General features: G+C 43.2%; 1 protein-coding gene across 3 annotated transcripts; it reads left to right on the top strand.

Annotated features, from left to right (window-relative positions):
• Positions 1–1,792: 1,792 nt before the first annotated feature.
• Positions 1,793–26,571, top strand: Skil (SKI like proto-oncogene). Of its 3 annotated transcripts, XM_029475271.2 has the most exons (8): positions 1,793–1,982; positions 3,486–3,874; positions 4,072–5,221; positions 18,781–18,878; positions 20,544–20,776; positions 23,899–24,128; positions 24,486–24,710; positions 25,559–26,571. In XM_029475271.2, exons 3-8 carry the CDS (start codon positions 4,133–4,135, stop codon positions 25,715–25,717), a joined length of 2,034 nt encoding a protein of 677 aa, XP_029331131.1. In that variant the 5' UTR covers positions 1,793–1,982; positions 3,486–3,874; positions 4,072–4,132; the 3' UTR covers positions 25,718–26,571. The 3 variants fall into 3 exon arrangements, with proteins under 3 accessions (XP_029331131.1, XP_021014621.1, XP_029331129.1); XM_021158962.3 differs by having other exon boundaries at positions 3,486–5,221; positions 20,544–20,638; XM_029475269.2 differs by lacking the exon at positions 1,793–1,982 and adding an exon at positions 2,657–3,117 and having other exon boundaries at positions 3,486–5,221.
• The last annotated feature ends 1,095 nt before the right edge of the window (positions 26,572–27,666 follow it).

Here is a 27,666-nt window from a genome sequence, read left to right as displayed (position 1 = left end):
CAAGGAGGCCAGGTGCTCAGTCTCAGGACTGTCCTGGCTTTGCGCCCCAGCTTTCCAGTCGGGCTTCTGAACATTCTGGCGGTTAGACCATCTATTCCCCCAGACTCGCAGATGCTGCTCTCCCCCCACTGGCTCTGCACAGAACATCATTATCTTTGCTGAGCTTCTGTCTCTATGGCAATAACAGATGGGAAGTGCTGCGGAATTATTCATATTCACACAGGCAGTCAAGAAGCGTCGAGTAGGAGGTGGGAGAGGGGCATGACCTGGGAGCATGGAGATGGGGGCCGACAGGAGCTGGGGCGGGGGCGGTGATGAGAGGTGACATTTGTTAGACCTATTGTGGGGGTAAAAAGGGACGAAAAATCTTCAAGCACAAAAGTACTCACAATTGGACAACTGCAAATGTAGACCCAAACATGAGTAACCCCGAAGCGGTAAAATAAACCCGGCGAGAAAAGGAAAAAAAAAAAAAAAAGGTGGGGTGGGGGTGGGGTGCGCCACCGTCGCCGAAGCTCGAGTTCCCGAAGTCTGCGCAGTGCTACTCGCTGCGCTATTTCAGTTCCTGATCCTGCGGTGGGGTGGAGAAAAGGGGATTTCTTGGTGTTTCGAAATATGACGGGCTAGCTTCACAGAGTTGAATATTCGAGCGATCCTGGATACGTTGGCTAGGAAGTCCCCTCACCCACCCCCGCCGGCGGTTCGAGGTGGCAGCCGAAAGTGGTTATCTTCCTCCACCTCTTACGGTCTCTGGAAAGATTAAAAAGAAAGAAAGAAAGAAAAAAAAAAAAAACCACCCGAAAACCCCAACCAAAGTGCTTAGTGAATTAGAATGGGTCACTTATGGAGGCCGAGAGCAGCTGGGGCAGCAAGGTCTGTCCCCGCGGTGCGCAAACCGCGGCCTCCGGGGCGATGGCGGCCGGGTCAGGCCACCCCAGAGCGGCCAGGCGGGGCTGCTCACGGGCAGCTGGCAGGGCGGCCGCGGCGGGAGGCCCCACGGGGGCGAGAGGCCCCGCGACGTCTGCCCGCCGGCCGCGAGGGGGGGACGGAGGCACTGGGCGGGGGGAAGGGTGGCAACACTGGGAGCGGGAAGCACGGGGGCAGGTGGTAGCGCTGCGGGGGGGCGGTGGCAGCGCGGGGGCGTCTGCGCGGCGGGCTCAGCCCGGGGGTCGCGGCGGGGAGCCACCCGCAGGCCACCTCCGGGGCGGGGCCGGGCGGCCAGCTGCGGCCGCCGGGATGGGGGGGGGGTGGGGTGCTGGCCGAGCCTGACCTCGGGCGCGGCCAGCTGCCGGGGTCGCGCACAGTGCAGCCCGCCGCGCCCTGCCCCCTCTCCCCCTTCTCACCCCCGCCTCGCCGCGCGGCGGCCCGGCGGCCAGGGCGCCCCCAGGTCTGGCCCGTCGCCACACGGCGGCGGGCGTGGCGAGGGCGGCCCCAGACAGCCGGCTGAGCGACTCGAGGAAGGAAGGAGGGCGGCGGGGGTGGGGCCGAGGGAACATCCTGTCTGAGCCGGGTACCGCAGACAGCGCCGTGCGCCAGCCGCCCAGACGGCGCGCCGGGCCAGCAGCGCGGGGCACGCGCGAGGGGGGCGGGGGAGCAGGAGCCCGGCGCACGCGCGTGCGCGGCCGAGGCGCCAGGCGCGCGCCCCGGTCGGGGCTGGGGCCGCGCGCGCAGCCTGCAGCGCGCAGCCCGCCGGGAGCCACAATAGGCCAGACGGCGCGCGCGCCCGAGGGGCTGGCTGGCGCGGGGCCGCGCGGCGCCGCTGGCTTCGTTCCCTCCCCTCCCCCGCCCGCCGCCCTCGCTGTCCCCCGGGCGGCCGGAGACGGCGGCGGCGTCTGCGGGAAGCCGTGTCTCCGCAGTGACGTGGGCGGGCCGCGGGCCGGGTGACGTCAGAGGCTGTGTGTAGCGATGTGTGTGGGGTTCGGAGCGGCGCCGGCACAGCGAAGGCGGCGGGCGAGCGACGGCGACGGCGACGGCGGGCACAGGTGCGGCCGCAGGTCGCGAGGGGACGCGAGGGGCGTGCGGCCTCTGGGGGCGCTGAGGCGGCGGCGGCGGGGGTGATGGGGAGGGCACAGACCCCGGGGGGCTGCCCGGGCGCGGAGGGCCTGAGTGTGGCGTCCGGGATGCGTGGGGGTCCCGGGCGGGGTCGCGGGCACAGGGCGCGCGGCGTGGGTCCCACGGGTGTACAGGCCTCGCGGATTCTGGGACGGGTCAGCTGGGAGGGGATGGCGGTGCACTTGACCCGAGCCGCCGGGACCCAGGAGACCTGGACCCTGGTCATCGCCGCCATCCCCCGGCCGTCTGCGCTCGGCGGGGATGCCCCGGGCTGGCCCCAGCTCTAAGCGTCCGGCGACGCGGGCTTCCGGGCTTGGCGCCTAACCTGCCCGCGCCCCTGTGGGTGCCACGGCTCAGGGTGGGTCAAGGAGGGGGGGAGGCGCAGCCCTGGGGCGCCTAGTAACCCCAGAGAACTTCCCGCGGGCCGGGGACGTGGGGTATTTCCACCGGCGGCCTCCGCAGTGGGGCGATGTGGGGAGGGCACTTAGGGTGATCCCAGTCACAGAGGTGGGGGTTGGGAGGACTCCTACTTCCTCTGCCCCCTCTCACCTCACCAGACGCCGGGAGTCCCCTGCTTCTCTGTCCTTTGGGTTGATGATGAGTGGGTGTCTCTGCGTGTGCGCAGGGCTGTGGGGGTGCCCCTGGTCTAGGTCATGCCTCCTGCCCTTTTCCTTGGCTCGCCTTGGCTGAGGTATTCCTGTAGTGGCGAAAGTCACAGTACGGTGGCTAGGTGGCTTTCGTCCATAATTCTCTGGGTTTGTGTTAACATAAATTGCTGGGAGTTTAGAAGCAAAGCTTTTTATTTGTCGGCTTTTACTGGGAGGGAAGTGGATGAATACTCTTTTTCGCCACTCTGCCTCCATTTGCATTCTTTGTGAGGTCTGTCTGCCTTGTGCTTTTTGTCCCGGATTAGTCTTGCTCAAGGATGGAGATTTCCAGGCGTGGAGTCTTACAGCTTTTGGCTTCCATTAGGCAAATTCGCTAACCTTTTAAAGGGAAAGTTTTTTTCTTCTTCATTCCAAAAAGATAGTATGTATGAATGTACTTGAAGCTTAGTTGCATATGGTAGGTATATTAACATGTATCTTGGGGGGGGGGAGCAGAAACTACAGGTTTTTTTTTTCTAACGAGAAAGGATTTTTTTTTTTTAATTTAAATGGCATGCATAGTTGAGATTTGGTTATTCGTATTCTAAATTTGTGTTCTTGTCCTTGTTTGGAGAGAGATTATTTAATGCTTCTGTTACCCACCGTCTGGACTGCTTCCTATTTAGATGAAGTTTCTTTTAGATAACTGGTGTTAGGTTGGAAGAAACCACCCAAGGGTTACCTTTGGTAAAGTGAACTGAGTTTAAGATTAAGAAACTGGTTTTAAACAGACCCTTTGGCCTCTGGAGCTAATTCAAATGTAACTCCCACCCCTTTCTCTTCCAGATCAATTAAAAGAAGAATGAACTGTAATCCCTGAAGATAAAACTGGACAGCTTTTTCATTTAGTATCTGTATATTTTTAATTATAAAAGTTCAGGTGGAGTCTTCAGTTTATCAGCACAGAGCGGCAGACTACCATTTTCAGTGACGATACCTGCTTCTTCTTTTTTGGTGTTCTTGGCAAAAATTAAACCCATTGCGTCATTGTAACTCATGTTTGGGTGTAGTTTCAGGATACAGTCATGGCATAAACTTCCCACATGCTTTGCTTAAAAAACAAAACCAACCAAACTCAACCATTACACCGAACTTTGGACTTCTTGAATTGAGGAATTAGCTTTATTTTAATACAAATACCTGAAGTACTCAAGAAAACAAGGATTTTCTCAGAGGTGTGCTTACGATTATTTTCTTTGTTATTAGAAGCAAACAAAACTGAGAAGTTTTGTAGCATTTTCAATTATATCTTAAGGTACAGCTAAACCAAAACAGAGTTGTACAGTCTATTGAGTAAGAAAATTCATCTTTGGAAAGTAAACATTTCTAAGTGAGTCATAAGTATTTGTATACATTCCCCTTTTCTCTTCAGATTAGGAACCGAGAACAACATGCCAGTTGCAGACTTAATCATTTAAAACACCAGTGTGGCCATGGAAAACCTCCAGTCCAAGTTCTCCTTAGTTCAGGGTTCAAATAAAAAGCTGAACGGGATGGAGGATGATGGCAGTCCTCCTGTGAAAAAAATGATGACAGACATTCATGCCAATGGGAAAACCCTGACCAAGGTGAAGAAGGAGCACTTAGATGACTACGGAGATGCATCCGTGGAGCCCGATGGCGAGCACGCCAAGCGAAACTGTACTTCTCTACCTGAAACTTTAAATTTAAACCCCAGTCTGAAACACACACTGGCACAATTCCATTTAAGCAGCCAAAGCTCTTTGGGTGGACCAGCAGCATTTTCTGCTCGCTATTCCCAGGAGAGCATGTCACCGACTGTATTCCTGCCTCTTCCCTCTCCTCAGGTTCTTCCCGGCCCTCTTCTCATTCCTTCTGATAGCTCCACAGAGCTCACTCAGACGGTTTTGGAAGGGGAGTCTATTTCTTGTTTTCAAGTTGGAGGAGAAAAGAGACTCTGTTTGCCCCAAGTCTTAAACTCTGTCCTCCGAGAATTTTCACTCCAGCAGATAAACACAGTATGTGATGAGCTGTACATCTACTGTTCAAGGTGTACTTCAGACCAGCTTCATATCTTAAAGGTCTTAGGAATACTCCCATTCAATGCCCCATCCTGTGGGCTGATCACGTTGACCGATGCACAAAGACTCTGTAATGCTTTACTGCGGCCACGAACTTTTCCTCAAAATGGTAGCATACTTCCTGCTAAAAGCTCTCTGGCCCAGTTGAAGGAAACTGGCAGTGCCTTTGAAGTGGAACATGAATGCTTGGGCAAATGTCAGGGTCTCTTTGCGCCTCAGTTTTATGTTCAGCCCGATGCTCCCTGTATCCAGTGTCTGGAGTGCTGTGGAATGTTTGCTCCCCAGACATTCGTCATGCATTCGCACAGATCCCCTGACAAGAGAACTTGCCATTGGGGCTTTGAGTCAGCCAAGTGGCACTGTTACCTTCATGTGAACCAAAAATACCTAGGGACACCCGAAGAAAAGAAACTGAAGATAATTTTAGAAGAAATGAAGGAGAAGTTTAGCCTGAGAAATGGAAAGAGAATCCAATCAAAGGCAAGTTCCTTTTTTTTTTTTAAGTGATGATTTTGAATACTAATGGTATCCTAATTCTGTGTCTATCTCTTTGTATTGTGAAGCTAGTGCTTCGGCTTGTTCATGGAACAGCAAAGACCCATCAGTGCCATGTTTGTGTTTAGCCATGTTTCCTGTAGTTTTTCATCCGAGAGAAAAGTAGTATTATTCCCATTTTACAGATAAGAGAATGAGCCTCCAGTCAAAAATGATACTTCTAGAACTGCAGGCATTGGGAATTCTTTTGGCCAATCTCTTTCACACATCCTGCTTCTTGACTCAATCTGTTGCCTGGGACTCAAGATGGTTCACACTTTGGTGTGGCATTATCTCCATTTGCAATCTCCATTTGCAAACCTGTCTGGTGATAGGCTCAAAATTGCTTTTTGAAGAACTACCAATGGTTTTTGATGTTTTTGTGCTTGGATTGAGGATTGATCAGTGTTCAGATCAAATTAAGACATTTATCTGAGTAATTTGGTATTAGTAACCAAGATTTTGTTTATAATATAAAAGAAAGGAATGTTTTTGAACAATTGTGATGTAGAGGTAGAATAAAGGTTATTTCAGTTTAATGAAATACTGCTATGAAAAGCTATCTGCAAAGAGATCTTAAACGTATTACCCCTTCCACAGTACTATCTGGTAGGCTAAGATAATGTCTTTATTCTAATGAAGAGTTTGAATGCCTGATGAAAGACAAAGGTTTGAAGTATTAAACCTTGATATGGTTATCTTATATACTTTTCTACTTGATTTGAAATTAATATGTAATATACCTAGCACTGCTTAAAATGTATTGATCGTTACTCTAGAGCTGTTTTTCATGGAAATTTTGTGTAATTAATTTTTAGAACAGAAGCTGGGCTACATTTTAAGAACTTAAAGTTTTCCATTATTAGTTTTTATTGCCTTTGAACTACCACTTTCCGTTAATGGGAGAAACTTTATTAAGTAACTCAGGGTTGTTTATAGCAGTTTTAGGTAGGCTTAAATTATAATTTAATATTGGGTGTTCTGCACTTAAGCTTTTGAGGGACCTCCAGTGTCTTCTGAGCCAGTAGTTTTCGGCTGAAGCACAACATGGAGGGAACTAGACTTTTCCTTAGGATAGCTTGCTGCTTTCCTAAAAGTTATCGCTGACACGCCTCGACGGTGGCGACTAAGATAAGTTCTTTGGGTGCAATGTGAACTGGTTTTAAAGCAGGATTGACTTGATGCCATTATTTCAAAGTGGAAAACTTGCCTTTAGCTCTGTTTGTGCAGTGCTGGAGTCTTACTCAGAGATGTGTATACCTCTGTCTGCTTCAGCTTATTAGAGCCACTCTCCATACGTGTCTGACAGTGGCTGTGTTATTTGCTGGGGCTTCTTGCTCTGGTCTTCATTACTCTTGACAGCATTCTTAGAATCACCTGTTCTGAGCTTGGGTGGAAACCCATCTGAGAAATATGGCCCAGTTTGGTTTGAAACGAAAAATTTATAGAGAGGGAATTGAAACTCTCCGTCTCTTGAGATGCAATAATACAGATAACACTTTTTATTTGATTTGGGGAAGGTATGCGAGACCCCTTCTTTCTTTTGTTTTCCTCAGAGTTTGCTGGAGGTCTTGGGCTGTGTTGTTTCCAACTTTATGTGAGTTGAAGGAAGTCAGGGGAGTTCAGGAAACTTTCCAGTCAAACCTTCAGAAGAAAATTGGGTATTTAACACTTACGCAAGCAGCTTTAAAAGTGAGGTTACTGTACATTTTTAAATTTCCTCTAAACATAGAGAGGTAGTTTTCAAGGATCTGTGAGGGAAGTGACTTAGACTATGTCCTCCTGTTAGGTAGGCGTGTCTGGTGTATACCTGGCAGCTGGTAGAGTGGGTTGAAGGTAGGTCTTCTGAGTAAGGGGAGAAAACGTCCCTGAAACAGCAGAAGCTCTATTTGAAGAATAGTATTAGTGATTAGTTTAACATAATGGCTCTTAAGTTCTTTACTGACTGCACAAAACTGAAGTACTTACAAGGGAAAGCAGTCTTGGGTTGGAGTAGATATTTTTTAGGGCATTCAGAGAGTTAGAATTTTACTTGTTGGTTGCCAGGCAAACCAAATTGATGAGGAAACTCATTGTAAAAGAATCAAATCAAACTTTTGTTTAACCCAAAGGCTGTGCTGAATACTTTAACCTTCTAAATGAAGGAGATTATATTTAGAGTGACCAGTGTAATTTGATATGGGTTATGTAGTTAAAATACTCATTTTGAATTCAAATAAAAAGAAATCTGGGGGCTGGTGAGATGGCTCAGTAGGTAAGAGCACCCGACTGCTCTTCTGAAGGTCCGAAGTTCAAATCCCAGCAACCACATGGTGGCTCATAACCACCCGTAATGAGATCTGATGCCCTATTCTGGAGTGTCTGAAGACAGCTACAGTGTACTTACATATAATAAAATAAATAAATAATAAATTAAAAAAAAGTTAAAAAAAAGAAATCTGAAAATGTAGGCATTTTTTGTAAATGTAGCAACTTTTTACTTACTGTATTTAAAAATAACATCCATATTTTATACACATTGGTGTTTTGCCTGCATGTGGGTCTATGAGGGTATTGGATCCTTTGGAACTAGACTTACAGACAGTTGTGAGTGTGGGTGTTGGGAATTGAACTCAGGTCCTCTTGAAGGGCAGCCAGTGCTCCTACCAGCTGAGCCATCTCACCAGTCACTGTGGCAACTTATTTTAAAGAACAGAAATTGTATCAGTAATGACCAATAAGCTGTTTATTTGCGTAGCTAACATATTTAATTTGCATAGTTAGCTATGTTTAGATTCTGGGATAAGTGAGGTAAGATTAAGTGTTCTTAGTGGAGAGCTCAGCTCTTTCTTGGTAGAAACTACAACGTTTTGGAGCCTTTCTTAGGTCATCAGAAAATTCCTGATGGGTCTCTACCGGGCTCAGTTGGTAGAGAGCCTGCCTAGCCTTCACAGAGTCCTGGGTTTGATCTCCAGCACTGTGTAGACCATGGGTGGTGGTGTGTACCTGGAGTCCTGTATTTGAGAAATGGAAGTAGGAGGGTCATCCTTGGCTTCATAGGGAGATTGAGGGCTGCATGGGATCTTATCTCAAGAAGAAAGAGTACATATAATTTTAGATATTCTTGAGTTGCACAATACAATGGGTATTTCCAGACCCTTTAATGATAGATTTAAAAAAAAAAATTAGTGTGAATTTTATTTAGAAAATGGCTGTTGTGTTTTAGAATGCTCAATATGCAGATTTTCACCTTATCAGTAGATATTCAGCCAGATAATCAGAGCAACTGAAATTCTGCTTCTAGAACAAGGCTAAGCAAGTACGTTATTGGCAGATAAGCCTCAAGGTTGATGCTTAAGATTATTTTCAAGCATATTAGAGAAGGTCATTTATACTTAGCTGATAACAGAATTGTCGGTGGTTCTTCATTGTTAACACAGGCCTGACAATTTCTAATTCACTGAGGTGAGAATGGTGTATGCTGGGATGGAGAGATGGCTCAGCACTGGTTGATTCTGCCAAGGACTCAGCTTTGGTTCTCAGCACCCACATGGCAGCTCACACCCATCTGTAACTCCAGTTCTAGGGGGAATCTAAAGTCCTCCTCTGGCCTCTGAAGGCAATAGGCACATAAATATATCCAAATAAACACTCATTCATATAAAGATCCTTAAAGAAGGGTGATGTATGCTCTTAAAACTTATTAGAATTAAGATTTCTAACATTTAGATTTCTCTACTCTTAGTACAGTAGTGTAGGTTTACTTTATACGTTTAAGGGACTATTGTTTTTTAGGTGATCTATGATGCAGATGTCCCTAAGATAAACACCTTAGAGATACTTCCTCTAAGTTGGTGGAGAACTTAGCTTAGCTAGTGTTATCCCTCTGTTGAGATTCAGTTCATACTTCCCCTCCCTCAGAGAAATTAACCATTTCACTCCCTTTAGTTTTGCAGTTTTGTTTCTGCAGTGATCACTGGAACAATGGTACACATATTTATCTTCTCTGGCAGGGTGCTATCTTTGTAGGAAACAGGCTTCTTGTTATAATCCTAGTGCTCTAAGCAAATACTTTTTAATATATGGTATTTATTAATTTTCTTTTTTTTAGTTCTGAGGTCAAATCCAAGGCCTTCCCCTTGTTAGGCATAACATAATCAAGGATTCTGTGTATTCCTGGGTGTTCCAGAACTCATTCTGTAGACCAGGCTGGCCTCAGAGATCCACCTGCCTCTGTCTCCCAAGTGCTAGAATTAAAGGTGTGCCACACAGCCCAGCAGGTTTTTTGTTTTCTGTTCTAAAATAGTGGCTTAACCTTTTATGTATATAGTTTATATATACAGCTAAGTATAATTCGTCAAATGAGAGGATAGATGTGAAAGCATTTGGAAATTGGAAGTCTATGTAGAGATGACAGATGGTATTGAATGGTTACTGAAATATTAATGTGTACGTGGGAATTCCTCTACCACTTATGTATGAGAGAGGTTTGTAATAAGAAACATTTTAAAATTATTAGACTGCAACAACCCAAACAGGTATGTTGACTGGTTTCCTTGCGGTGGTGACATCACCGTGAGGTTTCAGATGACGGAGCCTAGTGCAGACTTGCTTGGATTGGCTCAGAGTTCTTTTGCTATACCGTTTCCTTTCACAGTGGGTCTTAACAGGGGGTTTATGGTAGTGGAGTCTTTAGAGGGTTTTTTTAAGTAGTAGACGTTGGCTGGTTTATTGTAAAGTTTTAGAACGCTTTTGGAATAGTATGTCTTAATTAATATAGGACATTAATTTTCTTAATCTAAGATGGACTTGCTAGTGGGTTTTTTTGTTGTTTGTTTTTTAAGAAGACACAGAAAAAGTTAGATATTGATCCTTTTTATCTTGAGTTACTTTTCATCTGTCCTTTTTGTCTCCTGTGGGGCTCCATGAGAGAAGTAAGCCCTGCAGAAAATGCTCGGGAGGATGCTTTGTCAGTTTCCACGAACAGTACCAGTCCAGCCATCACACGCAGTCAGTGGCTTGGCATCTTTAACTCTCTTCATTACCACGCTGACAAGGGGCAGAAGGAGCATGAAATCATTTTCGTAGGTCGCTAGCATTTAAATAGAGCCAACACAAAAATAGAATAAAATAGAAAATTGAGAGTATTAATACAGGAAAGCTGATTTTCTTCTTGTATTGATAGTGAACATTTTTTGAAGGCTCAGATCACACCATATTTTTAAGATGCATGCGTTTCCAAATAAGGTAGAAAAATAAAGCCTTATATTTATTTTTTTAATTTCAAAAGAACAGGAGACACATGGAGTCCTAATAATAATAGGGTAGATGGCATGCAGTGGTATTAATAACAACAGCAAGTGCAAATGGTCTGAACACCCCCCAGTTAATGGCCAGATTTACCAGATTGGCTAAAAATAGCAGTTACATGCTGCTCAAAAGAAAACTGTTCCAGATACAGAGTTAGTAAAGTTAAAAGTTGAAGCATGGAAAAAGGCACCACCTCTGAAATCTCAAAAAACAAAAAGTGTGTATGTATATACATGTGTACATATATGTATATACATGATATATGTATACATACATATATATGCATATGCATCTCAGTGCATGTACACACACACACACACACACACACACACACACACACGAGATCTGGAGACCTGTCTCATTGGTTAAGAACATTTACTGCTCTTTCAAAGGACCCAGGCTTGGTTACTTGCAGATGTGATTGACAGCCAGCTCTTTAGGACCCATTACCTTTTTACCTTTTTGCCCTTCTGGTACACATCTGTCTATACAGAAAGCCTTAGATTTATACATGTTACGTAACATGTTAAACAGTTGACAAGTATTTCAGGGAAAATATGTTTATGGCATTGAATAACTACTGAATAGCTACTTTTTCTACTTGACTTCAGCTAGCAGGGTTAATCTAAAGGAGTCTGAACTGGGGGGATGGCCTGTGGCAAGTCTTGGGGCATTTTCTTTATTGCTAATTGATGTGGGAGGGCCACCCCCTGGGCAAATGTTCCTGGCTTTAGAAGCAAGCAAGCTAAGCAAACCACAACTAACTTCCGTGGTTTCTGCTTCAGTTCCTGCCTGAGTTGCTGTCCTGACTTCGCTTCCATGATGGACAGTGACTAGGAAGTAAAAGTCATGTAAATATAAACCCTTTCTTTCCTCCCCAAGTTGTTTTTTGGTCAGTGTTTTGTCACTGTGACTGAAAGCAAACTAGAGCACTGCTTAATTGTCTGAGGATGTGGCCCCGTGGCTGGATGCTTGACTGGTGTGTCCAAGGCTCTGGGCTTTGATCCTAAGCACTTGGAGGAAAAAGCAGCACACTGATGGTTGCAGTTTCTTACGTAAAGTTCATGGTATAACATTTTATTTTCTAGCTGGGCAGTGGTGGCGCACGCCTTTAGTCCCAGCACTCGGGAGGCAGAGCAGGCGGATTTCTGAGTTCAAGGACAGCCTGGTCTATAGAGCGAGTTCCAGGACAGCCAGGGCTATACAGAGAAACCCTGTCTCGAAAAACCAAAAAAAAAAAAAAAAAAAAAAAAAAAAAAAATTTTTTTTTCTTCCTCATTTCTTTAATTCCTTAACAAGACTTTTATCAGTTCTTCACATGAAGTTTAAGATAGATATTTATTATAAGAAGTGTAGCCTTTGCTTTCCACCTGGGCCCTCTGTGGTATGTCTTTCAGTGTGAGCAGCCAGCACTGATGTCACGCCCAGCGATCCATGGGATCAGCTCTAGAGTCGTTAATGCACGGGCTCAGGGCATTGTGCCTCAGTTTTGCATTAGGTTGGTTAATTCTCAATAAGTGCAGCCTAAACCTAAATCTGAAAAGCTCTTAAGTAGCTGTTAGCTCCCTCATAACACTATTTCACTTCAGTTGTTGACATACTCATTCACAATATGCTGGCCACGCCGAGGAAACCAGATACCATCTGAGGGGTTGGGTTTCTTTTCGTGAAAGTTGTTGGCAGCTCTTGGGTAGGAGGTGCTTTGTGTATCCCTGCAGTCATTTATTGACCACTTGAATGTCTTAGTGTTACATATGCTAAAGAGGCTCGGAGCCAGGGGTATCACTTCATACTAAAGGGGGTATTTCCTAAGCAATAATGATTATGTTATCTAATAGTGTCCTTGGTAAGGTTATTGATTTATGTTGAGCCTATTACGTAATAATGTACGTTATATTTTAGTTTTCATATAAGCATTCCATTAAGACTGTTAGACTTATCAACGGGCATTCAGCTGCCTTTGAACACGATTTAAAAATGACTCTTATTTGTAGCACTAACTGTTGCTTGATGTGTGTGGCTGTTTGTCTGAATTGTGTCTGTGCGTCACTTGTATGCCTGGTGCCTGCAAATAAATCATAGCAGAGGCTGTCATAGCTACTAAAAGTGGCGTTTTAGGTATTTCCAGGTTACCATGTGGGTTTGGGAATCAAACCTGGTTCCTCTGCAAGAGGTGACAGTCTCTTATCTACAGAGCCACCTTTCTACCCCCTATTTTTAGCATTTTAAAAAATTCTGCTTTTACAAGGTTTTTTGGAGGGGTCAGTGAGATAGATGACAGTGGGTAAGGGCATTCCCATCAATCCTGATGACCTGAGATCAGTCCTCAGGGTATCTGGTAGAAGAAGAGAACTGTTTCATGCACATACACATGTTTTTTTTGTTTGTTTGTTTTTGGTTTTGGTTTTTGTTGTTTTTTTGTTTGTTTGTTTTTTTCCAGACAGGGTTTCTCTTTATAGCACTGGTTGTCCTGGAACTCACTTTGTAGACCAGGCTGGCCTCGAACTCAGAAATCCGACTGCCTTTGCCTCCCAAGTGCTGGGATTAAAGGCGTGCGCCACCACATCTGGCTACATACACACGTTCTTTCAACCACACACATATGAACGCATACACTCACTCTAAATGTAAAAACATTTGAAACTTTTAAAATGTCTTAATTTTAATTTTTATTGGGAATTTGGAAGATTTATCAGCATGTTAAGACGTATCAGTTTTTTATATAATAAGCGTTTGTCACTACAAATTAAAGAGCATAATATTATTATAATTAAAAAACAAGTATACTACTTAAAAACCAAGTTTATTCTTGAGTGTAATTCTGGCACTCATAAGAACGTCAATGTAAAAGCCGGGCATGGTGGCGCACGCCTTTAATCCCAGCACTTGGGAGGCAGAGGCAGGCGGATCTCTGAGTTCGAGGCCAGCCTTGATCTACAAAGTGAGTTCCAGGACAGCCAGGGCTACACAGAGAAACCCTGTCTCGAAACACACACACACACACACACACACACACACACACACACACACACACAAAGAATGTCAATGCAGTTTGGAGTATTTGAGTACAAATAGCTTGGAGTGGGTTGACGTGCTTTTGTTTTTAAAGTGTTACCAAAACTTTTTAAAAAATGAAGTCAAGTTCCCTAAAATCTGTCATTGTGAAACTGATTAGGATGTGTCACCCAAACCAATAGATGCTTCCTAGGCCATCTGGTTATGTAAGGGCTGTGTACTTGAGGTGCCCGAGTTAAGATGTGGACATGAAGGAAAACTTGAACATTGTTTCTAAGGGTTATTTATTAAAAATGAATTTACTGTACATTTTGGGAACCTTTAAATTTTGTTTTCATGGATGTTAATTTGATGTTTAGTAGAAAAGGAACCTTTGGATTGAAATAATGTATTTGAAATTTGCTCACAGGTGTGAAAGGGCGCCGTCTGTTAATTCTGATGTAGATGACAGTGGGGCAGCCCAGCAGTTAGAGCACTTAAGTAGTGAGCCTCTGCCTTTAATTACTGAGTGATGTTCTTCTCCACTTGCCAAGTGAGAAAAGGCATGTTTTAATGTTTGAGTTCACAAAGGCGTAGATTGTCCCACACTGAGTGTAAGACAAAGGCAGGAGATGCTCCGGTTTCTGGGATCTCATTTGTATTTTTGATCAAGGCCATTACTGCTGTACCATTTAATTATATTCTTTTTCTAAAATCCCAATTTGTATGTTGACTCAAATGCAGGCTTAGAAGAGAAAATCTGGCATGACTGTTAATGTTTCATTTTGTAATATGTGCTTAATTGTTTTTAACATGTACTTAGGATAATTTGTTAGGAGTGGGTTTTATGGCTTACCACAGCATTTTAGGCAAAATGAACTTTCAGTTCTTTTTCACAATTGGCATTGTGCATTCTGTAGGATTTGCATTAATTTAACTTAGAAAGTGCAGCCAAACAGGTTCAGCTTCCCTGTGCTTCATGGAGGAGAAAGATCCAAATATGAGAGTGTCTTGAGTTTCTTGGTAGCCAGTAACATTGTACCAGTCTCCCCTGCCTCTTTTGTCCTTTCCTGTTCTCTTCGCTGGTGCTGATGATTGAGCCCGCAGCTTCACATATGCCAGGCAAAGAAAGGCTCTGCCATGGAACGATTGCCACTCCTGGGCATTCAAAATCACCCAGCATGGTAGGCACAGTGCTAGCTACTGAGAATACAAAATAAACATGCTCTTGACCTCAAATTACTGTTGAGAGGCCAGATAGCCACTTACTAGTGTTGACTAGGGAATACGGACCTTGGCTCGGGACAGTATTAGGTAATTGTTACAGGGAGGTTCCAGCTAGCTTCAGTTGTCTGCTTGGCACAGTCCACAGTTGCCTGAGGAAACCTCAGTTGGGTTGATCAGATTGGCATTATTTGGTGGCTTATTGATGTAGAAGGGCTGACCCCAGTGTAAGCATTATCAGCCATAGGTATCTTGGGCTATATATAAGAAAGCTAGCTGAGTGGAAGCCAGGAGCAACCTTACTCCATGGGTGTCTGCTTCAGTTTGCCTCAAGTTCCTGCCCTGACTTCCCGTGATGATGGGCTGTTAGCTGGAAGTGTGAGCCACACAGCCCTTTTCCCCACGCCGCTTTGGTCATGGTATTTATCGAAGCAACAGACAGCAAACTAGAGCCTGTGGTCTGTGACTCTTTTAGTTGACAGATGTAAGAATAAGAAACAAGAATAGAAACTGAGGAAGATGAATGCTTAAAAATTAATAAATGCAGCCACTTTAGATAATGTTTCAAATGTAGAGAAATTGCTGAAATAAACACATAACTAAGCATGATGGCTCAAGCCTTTAGTCTTAGCACTTGGGAGGCAAAGGCAGGTAGATCTCTGAGTTCAAGGTCAGCCTGCTTTATACAACAAGACACTGCCTCAAATTTTTTTAGAAAGGACACATTGTGCTTGTATTATGAATAAAATGACCACAAAAGTCAAAGTAGACTTTTGAAATGAAATTAATGATTAAAGTGGTCATATTCCAAGTCAAAGTTTTGAGAAATTCCTGCAAGCGATTCTGAAGATTTCAGATTCTAGTCGAAATACTAGGAAAGCCTTTTTAATGCGTGGTTCAGTGTAGTGATTTTTAACTTTAAAGTGTGAAATGATTTATTGGGCACTATATTTAGACTTGTTTAAGATATAAGACCTGGGCTGGTGAGATGGCTCAGTGGGTAAGAGCACCCAACTGTTCTTCCGAAGGTCCAGAGTTCAAATCCCAGCAACCACATGGTGGCTCACAACCATCTGACTCCCTCTTCTGGAGTGTCTGAAGACAGCTACAGTGTACTTACATATAATAAATAAATAAATCTTAAAAAAAAAAAGATATAAGACCTATTAAAGAGTTTTGTTTTTTAAGTGAGTTTAGCCAAAATATTTCACTTAGTTCAAGATAATCTTAAATTTCCCTGGATTATTAGAGTAATTTGCTGATGTTTCTCAACATGCCCTCTTATCAAATGGGGTTAAAGCTACCCTTGAGCATCATCACAATTTTAAAGAAGTCAGGTTTTTGAAAAAAAAAAAATACGCCATGTGTGTCTTTAAAATTTTTATATTTTTCTGTGTTTTGCTTGCTTGTATATATGTCTACATACTACTTATGTGGTTGGTAACCTTGGAGATCAAAAGATGTTTGATCCCCTAGAACTGGAGTTGCAGATGGTTATGAGCCTCCATGTGGGTGCTGGGGACTGACCCTGCATCCTCCACAAGAGCCACCCTTCAGAGTCCTGAAATTGTAACTATTTAAAGTGAGTTTAAATGTTTCAAATACTATTTAGATCTAAATAGTATTCAGAATATAGCTTGATGATGTCATCTAGACTCAAGACTTAAGCACCAGTTACCATAGTAACTCAAAAGTTCTGGGTTAGTCATACACAATTGAAATGTAGTAAATGACTTGCTCTGGTCTATGCTGACACCCTCAGATTGTCTATTGCTATAGCAGTTTTTATGGTTATACTCTGTAATTCCTCTTTCTCCCAAGTTATCAGTGGTCTATGAACATTTGTCATTTAGTATGTATTGCTAGAAGTCAGTTCTTTTTAGGCTGAGAACCTGTGAACAATTGATTGCTTTACTTTGTAAGTAAGTGGTTGAGTTTGAGCAGATTCTGAATAACACATCAGAGTTGTGGTATTCACTTGAATCTTAACGAGTATTTTATTAGTTTGTGGATTTTTTTTTTTCCAGAAAAATAGCTTACTCCTGTAGAAGTCTTCGATGAATAACCCATTCTGTTTTGTTTTGAGACAGAATTTCTCTATGTAGCCCTGGCTTTCCTGGAACTCACTCTGTAGATCAGGCTGGCCTTGAGTTCAGAGAGATCCCCCTACTTTTGCCTCCTGAGAGCTAGGATCAAATGCATGCCATGCACTATCCATGCACTATGCACTGTTACTGCTGGTGCGGTCTTGCTTGCATATTCTCTCTCTCTCTCTCTCTCTCTCTTTCACTCACACACACACACACACACACACACACACACAAACACAGACACATACACACAGCAATACAAATTACCATATTTTCTTTTCTAAATATTAAAAATTACATTTATTTGTTGGGGGGAACATATATGTACCACAATAACATATGTTGAGGTCAGAGGATAACTTACAGGAATCAGTTCTCCTTCTACTGTATGGGTTCCAGAGATTGAACTCTGGTTGTCCGGCTCACCGGCTTACGTGTCTAATGTATGAGCCACCTCACCCAACATTGCTTTTCAGTTGTCTTTTAAAAAACCCTTTCCTGGCAATAAAGTCACATTTAGATTGTGAAGTTGTGTAAAGTTGACTCTAGGAGTTGTTCCTTGTCTTTTTTTGTCTTCTTGTTGTTGGTTGGTTGCAGGCACTGGGCTGCTTGTCCGAGGTTTCTTCACTCACACTGGTTTTTCTCACTAGCAGCATGTTTCCTCCCCTGGGCCATTCGGAGTGGATTTTACTTTTAATAATAACTGCGTGTCATCCTTCCCTTTGTGTTCTTTCTTGACCTAAAATACTGGGACATGTAAGCCAGCTTCCCTAATTGTTAGTGTTTGGTGCCCATCCCTGTATGAGGGACTTGTGCTGGAGACTGAATTCAGGGCCTGGGTTATGCCAGGCAAGTCTCTGCACAGGGCTGTACCAACAGTTGTGGGTTTCATTGAGCTTGCTGGCCTCCGCCCACCTTCTGACTGCAGGTGGGATTGGAGCCTCTCAGAGGCGAGGGCTCGGAGACTAGCCAGGTGGCCAGGTGGCTTGTTAGGTGATTGTCCTTTAACCCACTAGGACCTGTGGATAGCGCGTCTCTGCTGTCTGCTTTCATCTGGCACCTTCAGCTCCTCCACTTTTCTGTCAGGGAACCTCGCTCCCTATTTTCCCTCACGTAAGGGGAGTGACCGTGGAAGTACGTGAGGAGGACAAGTTATAAACCAGGCCAGGACAAGGAAGCTGCTGGAACCATGGCGATTCATTCTTTCAGTGTTGTTCTAAGATGTGAGCAGAGAGTGACCCCTGCTTAATGGAAGGGCATTATTAGAGTTAATCAGAGTGTAAAATTCTTAGCCAGTAATATTTACGAAATCACCAGCTATCATTCCCCTGTTCCTTTATTTATAGGTACTTAAAAACCAGCTTTTAATATCTATGAGGAATATGGCTTGCTAATTCTTACTAGCAAGCACAGTAGTTTCACATTTAATTGGCCAGAGCACTTACTGCTATAGAATGGTATCTAGTCAACATTTTAGTAAGTGCTGTGGCTGTGGGGTAGAGGGAGGTTGATTGTGGCACCAAGAGTAAGAGTCCTCAATGCTGTGTATTTTCAGGGTTGTGTTATTTTATTTGAAATTGTTTCTGGTAAGCCAGGCCATTTGAATGTGGGTATTGTGAGTTGTGACCACAAGTAGCAGTCTTTAAGTTTCAGAGTGAGACATAGCACTGTGGGAGCACTCTTAGTAGAAGCTGAGCCTTAGAAATGTGACTGCTTGTTCTGCAGCCCTATCAAGTAGACAGAAGATTAGCCAAAGGGGAGCTGGCTGTGAAGCCCAGTGGTTAGAGTGTTTGCCTAACCCGGACAAGGCCCTGGATTTAATCCCTGGGTTCTGTCCCTTGAACCATATTCAACAAAGAGAAATCATCTTTTCCCCTCAATAATGTACCTTTCTACGTACTCCTACAGACAGATACACCATCGGGAATGGAATTGCCATCATGGTATCCTGTTATAAAACAGGAAGGTGACCATGCTCCTCAGACACATTCATTTTTACACCCCAGGTGAGTGACGGCCTTAGTTGGTTTGCTTGTTTCTTTGTTGCTTAGTTGGTTTGTTTATCTGTTTATTAACGGATGCAATTCTGGGAATTAAGACTTAAGTCACTCCCCTTTAGGTTTTTCTTGTTAACTAATTACCTTTGAAGATTCAGTATTGTTTTAGGCAAGAGCATTGGGATTGAATGCACCTTTTGTGTGTGTGTATATAAAATTTCTATCTTGAAGTAGAAATTGAATCAGTTTATTTTATTTACCTTTAAGAGGTAAATTGACTCTTCAAGAGTTGAAAGTGTTACTTTGCTTTTTGTTTGTTTGTTTGTTTGTTAACCCCGACTGGCCTCCTTATGTAGCTCAGGTTGGCCTCAAACTCAGAGTCCTACCTGTCTCTCCCTTCTGAGTGCTGAGATTAAAGATGTTTACCCCTGCATAGTAATTTTAAAAACAATCGGTTTTGAAACTTGGAGATTTTATAATAACTACATCCTTCACAATCAAGAGCGTATATTTCAATAAAGATCCTAGTTGTCAGTCTGAACCTTAAAATTCACACACGCACACAATCACCATCACACAGTTTCTTAATAAGTCTTTTGGGCACTATTAAGTCCATGAAAGATTGTTTAATTTTTAATTAGAATACCAAGTGTTCAGACTCAGAAATAAAGAATAGTAACATAGGTATCCTACAAAGAGAACGTGGGACATCTGCCTCTTCTGCCTGCACTTGGGACCCTTTTCCTTCTGCTGGGTCGTCTTGTCCAGCTTGGATGTGACGCTGGTCTTATTGTAACTTGTTATACCACGTTCAGTGGATACCCTGGGAGGTCTGCTCCCCCCACCCCCTTTAGAGGAAAATAGAGGAGGAGTGGGGACGAATTAGAAAAGGAAGAGATTGAGCCGTAAAAGGGATGAAAGTACGGGGCAGTGCTAGATAAGGGGCCGTCTCTTTTCTTGGAAGGTTACCTAGATTTATAGATCAAATTGTTAAATATCTCAAGTTTGTTATGTAAGACCTGCAGATAACCCAATAAGCTCAAAGTTACATGAACTTTGAAAAAAATCAGTAGTTGTCCTTTTTAGCTTTAATATTATTGCTACTTTATTAATACTTTTAGGAGCTCATTCTATGAGTTTTGATGCAAGGGCACTATTCCCAGAACCTGTTCTCTCTCTGAGGTAGATATGGTCCCTGAGACCTCACCAGCCGAGCTTCAGAGAAGCTCCAGAGCTTCATGCCTGTAGCTAGTTGTGCTTTCAGAAAGGGTCTTACGATAGCCCAGGGAAGCAGGCCTGGAGCTCCCTGGCTCCCTCTGTTGCCCAGGCTAACTTTGAATTCCTAAGTGGCAGTCCTAAGTCTTGGGCTTATAAATGTGAGATATCATACTGGGTGTTTCATGCTTTGAATTGTCAGGTGGTTTGTGGGAAAGGGGAAGACACTTTTTTTTTTTTTAGTGTTTGAAATTACTCTCAAAATAACAAAAATCACTCAGTTTTGCTGTCCTTAATTATGGACTTCCTCTTCTAAGAAATCTTTTCCGTGGCCTGTATTCTTTATATGTTTACATTGGTTATTCTTGTAGCTGAGAACTGAGGTCCTAGAACGAGGTCACGTCTCAATTCAAATTTCAGTATGATGTAATGTGTGTTTGTTTTTCCTCTCTGCCCCAGCTACTATCTGTACATGTGTGACAAAGTGGTTGCACCGAATGTGTCGCTCACATCTGCTGCGTCCCAGTCTAAAGAGGCCACCAAGGCAGAGACAAGTAAGTCCACCTCCAAACAGTCAGAAAAGCCTCATGAGAGTAGTCAGCATCAAAAAACAGTGTCTTACCCAGACGTCTCACTTGAGGAGCAGGAGAAAATGGATTTAAAAACCAGTAGAGAATTATACAGTTGTTTAGGTAAGTATTCAGAAGTTATTTTTAAAATCAGCTAGTTAAGAAACCCATTTATTCAGTATTTTAAAAGCATTTTATGTTTAAGGCAATTTCCCCTATAGAACCACAGTTTTTACTTTAAAACGGTTCTAACTTTGAAAATTCTGGGTGGTTTCTCTGCAGCTCGGTTGAGCTTTCTAGAATGCTGTCAGCCTATGGAGGGCCATGAGAGGACGGGGAACAGCTTCAGTGGTCTCACTGCTTTGTCTTGGTAGAATCCCGTAGCTTTGTTGTTCTTTGTTTTGTTTTGTTTTTCCTGTGAACAGAGATGCATGCCACTTACCTGATGTTAATTATATTTAACACTGGACTCATGGTTCAAGACAGTAAAGCAAGGTTGGGACAGACAGGTGACATTGGTGCTGGTGCTGGCTGGTACCTCGGAGAAAACCTGCATGTTTCCTATGCTTTCTCAGATACCTTAGACTATAGGAGAGGTGTGCATGAAGATAGACCCTGGTCCATTGGCCTTGCTCAGTGCAGTGCAGTTGAAGTAATTTAGCATCCCCATGGGTCTCCATCCTGTAGTCCTGCTGTCTCCTGTCTTCATACAGTGTGACAGCTTCCTGTAATTGCTGTGACTCAGTTTCCTCTGAATTGAACTATGATAGTAATGATTCATATATTATTATAACATATTTGCATTCTGTTTGACTTCTAACTCATTTTTTTTAACGATAAAGAAGTGATGTAAGGGATTGGCTTGATGGCTCAGTGGTAAGGGTACTTGGTGAGGACCTGGGTTTGATTCCTAGCACCCACATGGTGGCTCACAACTTACCTGAGACTCTAGTTCCAGGGGACCTAATTTCTTCTGACCACTGCTGGTACGGCATATGTGTACACATAATATGCAATATACACACAGGCAAAACACAACTAACAGGAACCAAGCCTAAGACACTTGAGTGAGGTACATTTGACCTACCATCGAACTTCAAAGTGTACAACGCGATTGTCTTTAGTGTAACCACCACCTTGTGAACAGCATTACAGCTGTTTAGTCCCAGACCATTGTCCTGGCTCCTGTAGGGATTCCTGCCGTCCTCCAGCAGTCAGCCCTCTTCCCCTTTAGCTCCGTGACTGTGTGCGGTCTTTATGGATATGCCTATTCTGGACAGTGTAGATAACAAGAAGGACAATGTGTGGCTTTGAGGGCTGGCTTCTTTTACTAGGATGGTTTTCTCTACTGTGTTTCTGGCAGGAACAATTTCTTTTAAGAAAAGAACGTAATGTTTTCTGTGGCTATGTGTGTTTTGTTTAGCCCCTCTTCAGGCAGTAGATGTTTTGCATTGTGTCCCCTGTGCAGTTATTATGAAGAACACTGCCAGCTTGTATGCAAGTTTTAGAGTGGACATACATTTCCAGTTCTTGTTAGTCTATATTTAGTGGTAGAATGTGTTGGGCTGTATAACTGCTAATCTTTTGAGAGACTGTTAGACTGTTCCATAGTAGGTACACGGCTGTGAATTTCTCAGCAGTCCACGGAGGTTTCCCTGTCTGCACATCTGTGTCAACACTTGGACCTGTCTATTCTGAGTACAGTCATTGCAGTGGTTATGATACAGTGTCTTGAGTAATTTGGACTTATGACTGAAGCTGAGTACGTTTGTAAAAAATCATACATGATTTTCTGGGCATTGGATATTTTATTTGAAGAAAAAGCCTAACTCACAACCCGTGCTTGTTTTTACGTTGGGTGAGTTCCAGAGCTCTCTTTATGATTGATCCTCTTAGACGTAGGACTTGCCAGACTCAGTTCCCTTCCTCCTTCTGTTAGTGAGGTTGCAGTTTGTATGCAGTTCAGTTTGTCTGTTTAATTTGCTTTCTTACCTCAGTGTGTTACCTACGAATGCATTGTCTAGTCCAAGGCCAGAGAGATTTATACTCAATGGTTTTAGCTTTTACAGTTAAATTCTTTGATCTTGTATTTAGGTCATTTTGAATTAACATTTATATTAATAGGAGTTTTGCTTTTTTCTTTGTTTGTGTGTTAGTATTGCTGTTTATTTTTGAAAAGATTGTTCCTTCCTAATTGAATTGTCTTGATGCCATAAAAAGAGCATTGAAAGTTTTTAAGACCAGATCCTTGTTGGTAGCCCAGGCTGGTCTTGAGTTTGACCTAGATCAGACCCTGTGTGTTAGGATCACAGGTGTATGTTGCCTACCACTCCTAGCTTGGATTCTGAATTTTTTTTGTCAACTTTTTATGTTAGCAAACAAAGCAATAGGCTTCATAATTATGTTTTCATACATACATATCCATATACTTTGCTCTAAAAATAGGTAATGCTTTATAAGTTTGCATGTTATCCTTGGTCAGGCCATGTAGAATTGTGAATCATTCTACTTTTAGCATATGTCTGTGGAAGTGGGACTTGGACTCTACGCTCTCTTTTGCTTATTTAAATGCCTAGTCTTATGTCAGGACTACAGTTTTGACTGTGTGTATGTGTGTTTGTGTACATATAGATGCATACATTTGTGTGGGGTGCATGTGTTAGTCAGAGGACAACTTTGAGTGCTGCTCTTCACCTCTTGCCTTGAGACACAGTCTTTTGGTCATTTGTCTTTTGAGCTTCAGGGATTCAACTATATCTGCAGTTATTTTTGCCTTAGGAAGGCTGGAATTACAATGTGTGCTACTGCACATAGTTTTACAAGTGTTCTGGGATTCAAACTCAGGTCTCCTCACGATCAGCCCCACATTGTGGTTTCTGTAGCTTGTAGGAAGATTTGAAGTTGGGTCTTCGTGAGTCTTCCCAACTTTATTACTCTTTTTCTAGTTTGTTTTAGGTATTTAGAATTTCTCACATTTCAATGTGATTCTTAGAATGAGCTAGTTAATTTCTGCAGAAATAAGAGCTGGGTTTTGCTGTGGATACACTGAGTAGATTTCCTGTCTTCATATGTTAGTTTCTTTTGTAGTTGTCATCTGGCACAACATTTATTTATTTTCTTCCCTAAGTATTTGATTGCTTTTGATTGATTTATACATAGATTTTTTTTTAATATTACTTATGGATTGTTCCAGTGACTTTTTACCAGTGGTATTAATACTCTCCCCCCCCCATTTTTTTCTAAAGATTCATCAATCTCAAATAATTCTACAAGTAAAAAGAAACCTGAGTCTGCTGTGTGCAGCTTAGTGAGAGGCACAAGCAAGCGTGACTCAGAAGATTCCTCTCCACTTCTGGTCAGAGATGGTACTTGTGAAGACGACAAGGGGAAGATCATGGAAGACGTGATGAGAACCTATGTAAGACAGCAGGAGAAGCTGAACTCCATTCTGCAGAGGAAGCAGCAGCTGCAGATGGTAAGCTGTCCTAAGCAGTAGCCATAGTTCTCTCTGTGGTTTCCGTGAGACAGGGTTTCTCTGTGTAGCTCTGGCTGTCCTGGGACTCAGAGGTCCACCTGCCTTTGCTTCCTGAGTACTGGGTGTGCACCACCACTGCCCGGCTAGAAGTAGCCATGGTTAAGATACCTTTTCATGGTAAGAGAGCCAGACTAGACACTGCAGATGAACTCAGAACTGCTCTGTTTCGTGCTAAGGAGCAGTTCTTCATGACAGTCGCTTCTCTATAGACATGATAGCAGAGCTGAACTTCAGCTGCCTTGTGACTTATTTTTTCCTAATGGAGAAGAAGTAAAGGGCTATTCCTTTATGTTATAGGAGGTGGAGATGCTGAGCAGTTCAAAGGCCATGAAGGAGCTCACTGAAGAGCAGCAGAATCTACAGAAAGAGCTTGAGTCTTTACAGAGTGAGCATGCTCAGAGGATGGAGGAATTCTATATTGAACAGAGAGACTTAGAGAAAAAGCTGGAGCAGGTGATGCAGCAGAAATGCACCTGTGACTCAACCTTGGAGAAGGACAGGGAGGCTGAGTACGCGGCTCAGGTGAGTGGCAGCCCATAGCGCGGGCTGGGCCTTACTGTCAAGGGCTTGCTTTTGGAAGGCTAGGTTTCAGGATGGGAGATTGTTGCAGGCACAGCGTTTATTCACTAAGGTGATGAGTTCTTTTCCTCTTTCCCTCCCTCTTGCCCCTTTATTCTGTTTTCATTGTGGGGGTGTGTGGAGAGGGTATCACTGTAGAGTCAAAATCAGATCTGACTGCCTCCTGTGTGCTGGGATTAAACGTGAATAAATAATCTTTACTATGTAATTGATATTCTGTAATTTAGCTATCTAGATTACTAATGTCTAGTAGTCTGCATAAGATTTTGTATCGTTTTGGGCTAGGGAATGAAGCAGATTGGTAAAGCTTATGCTTAACACACAAGGGCCCTGCACTCAATCTCTGGTACCATATAAATGGATAAACAAGTAACTAGAATCTAGTTTTTCATTCTTTTGATAGAGTAAGATGAGCTTTTGTTTCGAATTAGCAACCATAAACTATTGCCTACTGTGTTTGGAAGTGGAGGCAAGCATAGAAAGTAAGGCTGTGTTACTACTGTCGTCTCAAGTACGGAAAGGTGAGCACGTGGACATGGCGGCTGTGGAGAGTCGGAGTGACGCCAGGAGCCTTTGTGAGCGTGAGCTACATGCTCCTTCCTCTTGACGCTCCCAGTCCTCCAGTCCACTGTCCTGTCAGTTGTCACAAGTACTAGGTGTTCCAAGATATGCAGGAAAACGGTTTGTTTTGTAAAAAGCAAATGGCAGTTTGTTTCCTAACCATGGTAGGATGATTAAATGGGAAAAAAGTCAGTGATGGAAAGCTAACATGGTCTTAAATAATCACACAGCTGGCAGAACTGAGGCAAAGACTAGACCATGCTGAGGCCGACAGGCAAGAACTCCAAGATGAACTCAGACAGGAGCGGGAGGCGAGACAGAAGCTGGAGATGATGATAAAGGAGCTGAAACTGCAGATTGTGAAGTCATCCAAGACCTCCAAGGACTAAGAGCTGAAGAAGAGACACACCTGTGTGTGGCTGACAGGGCTTCATGTTTGCCGCTTGCTTTGGACATTGAATTCTAACATCTTATTTGCATGAAGGTAGCTAGGCATTCTCTTTATTTGTATGACAGCAAAAGTGAAGAATATATATTAATACAAAATTTTCCATTTCCGAATGAATGAAACTGTGTGCTTCTTTGTACTTTTCCAGCGGGCTTGGTAATAATAACCTGTGTAGTTTGAACCTGTAGTCAGTCTACCTGTATTCCTAACAGCTGCATACTTTCCAAAGAAAGCTGCACTCTGTGGTGGAAATTACCTGTGTCCATGTTAGGCAGTATTTCAGGCTCAGCGTTAGATACAGAGGTAATGTTTATGATACAAAGCTATTTTGTATCCTTCTCATTACAGACTCTTGGGAAGCCGGTTGTTAATTTGTTCAGGTTGTAGAATGGGTTTCTTCTGTTTCGTCCTAGAGGAATTTGACTGATGGAATGATAGTGCCACCTCCCTAACATACGGTGTGTGTATGTGGGGGGTGGGGTGGGGGGGGGGAGAAGGGCACCCTTTGCTGTGCCCTGATGCTGCACACAAGAAGCAGTTGTAATTTGTCTTTCTGTTTAAGAGTGACTATATCTAGATTGTGTGTGTGAGACTTCAGAAAATTAAAATGATTTCTGAACTTTTCCTGTTAACAGTGGTGTGAAAGTACTCATTCATGCTCACGAGGAAAATGGATTCCACTGATGTACGTTGGTTCCTATGTAACTCACAATCCTCTTGTATAGTTTTATATGTAGTCTTACAAAGGTCTTATGAAATTTATATAATGGATTTTTTTTCTTTTAAATTATAAAATACTAAATATCTTGAAGATTATTTTGGACTTTTATATGTTTAAATGTTATCTTAAAACTTGCACGAATGGACCATTATGACTCTTTAATCTTAAAATCAGGAATTTACAGTCAGCTAAGAATATGTGATAGGTTAATAATCCACAATTGAAGTATCTGCTACTAACAGGAATTTTAGATGACAAATGAATTCCGTGATTTGGGGAAGGGCAGCCTTTGCACTTTTCTTTGTTTTTGATTTTTGCACATAAAGTCTGACGTTTTTTCCACTGAATTTCACATTAGCAGATGCTTGGCTTGAAATTTGCTAGGGAAAATTTTCGGCGAGCTTTGTAATTTTTTGGTTTTGTTCTGTTTGGCCACCACCTTGCAGGGATCCTCTTGCCTCTGCCCACAGTGCTGGATCAACAGGCCTGAGCTCTGCCACCACCGGCCCTGTGCAGGTTTTAGGGATGTTTCTGAAAGCAGCCCTGGCATTATCTTCTGTTGCGTGTGCCCCGGGCTGTCTCATAGCACTATATGCACTTGAGATCTGTGCTTAGGAACAATTTGGAGTTTGGCTGTCACTGTCCTCCACGCGGTAAGACATCGGAGCCCTGGGTTATCATACCTGCTTATGGTCATATTTTGTTTCATAATACTTGTTTAAAAGTAACTTTTCTACTTTGCAAATGGGAGTTTGTTTTCTAAATATATTATGACCTTACTGTGGATTTATTCTACTCTGTTCTATAATTTAGTGTATTGACTTCTGTAACCTCCTTGGGAGAAGCATGTTAGGTGGCACAGGGACCATGTATGTCATTTTATTTAGATCTGGAGAAAGGAAACCACGGGCATCTGTAAAATAGCCTTAGCTTAGTAGTCAGTTCATTGTACCCCAGCCTGGCTGCGTGGGAGGCAGACTCAAGGACTCGCACCATTTATTTTTCTGACAGACTCAGAAGTGTTCTGCTTGTGTGCTGCTTAGTAAGTGTGATTCTTCTAGTCTTGAAACTTGCCTCGTGACATTGTTGAGTGGTAGTCTTCACTTTCCAGAAGATGAAATGATGTGCCATCATTTTCTGTCTAAACTTCCTTAAAATTTTTAATCAAC

This window comes from Mus caroli, unplaced genomic scaffold (assembly GCF_978045245.1).
Source record: "Mus caroli unplaced genomic scaffold, Mus_caroli_1 scaffold_3, whole genome shotgun sequence".
Taxonomy (NCBI): domain Eukaryota; kingdom Metazoa; phylum Chordata; class Mammalia; order Rodentia; family Muridae; genus Mus; species Mus caroli.
The sequence above is the reverse complement of the archived record's forward strand: the minus strand, read 5'-3'. Positions and strand labels throughout refer to the sequence as shown.

Coding starts and splice junctions, on each gene's coding strand:
- Skil (XM_029475271.2), top strand. CDS start 4,133: ATGGAAAACCTCCAGTCCAAGTTCTCCTTAGTTCAGGGTTCAAATAAA. Junction 18,879..20,543: donor CATTCATTTTTACACCCCAG/GTGAGTGACGGC, acceptor TCTCTGCCCCAG/CTACTATCTGTACATGTGTG. Junction 24,129..24,485: donor GGAAGCAGCAGCTGCAGATG/GTAAGCTGTCCT, acceptor TTTATGTTATAG/GAGGTGGAGATGCTGAGCAG.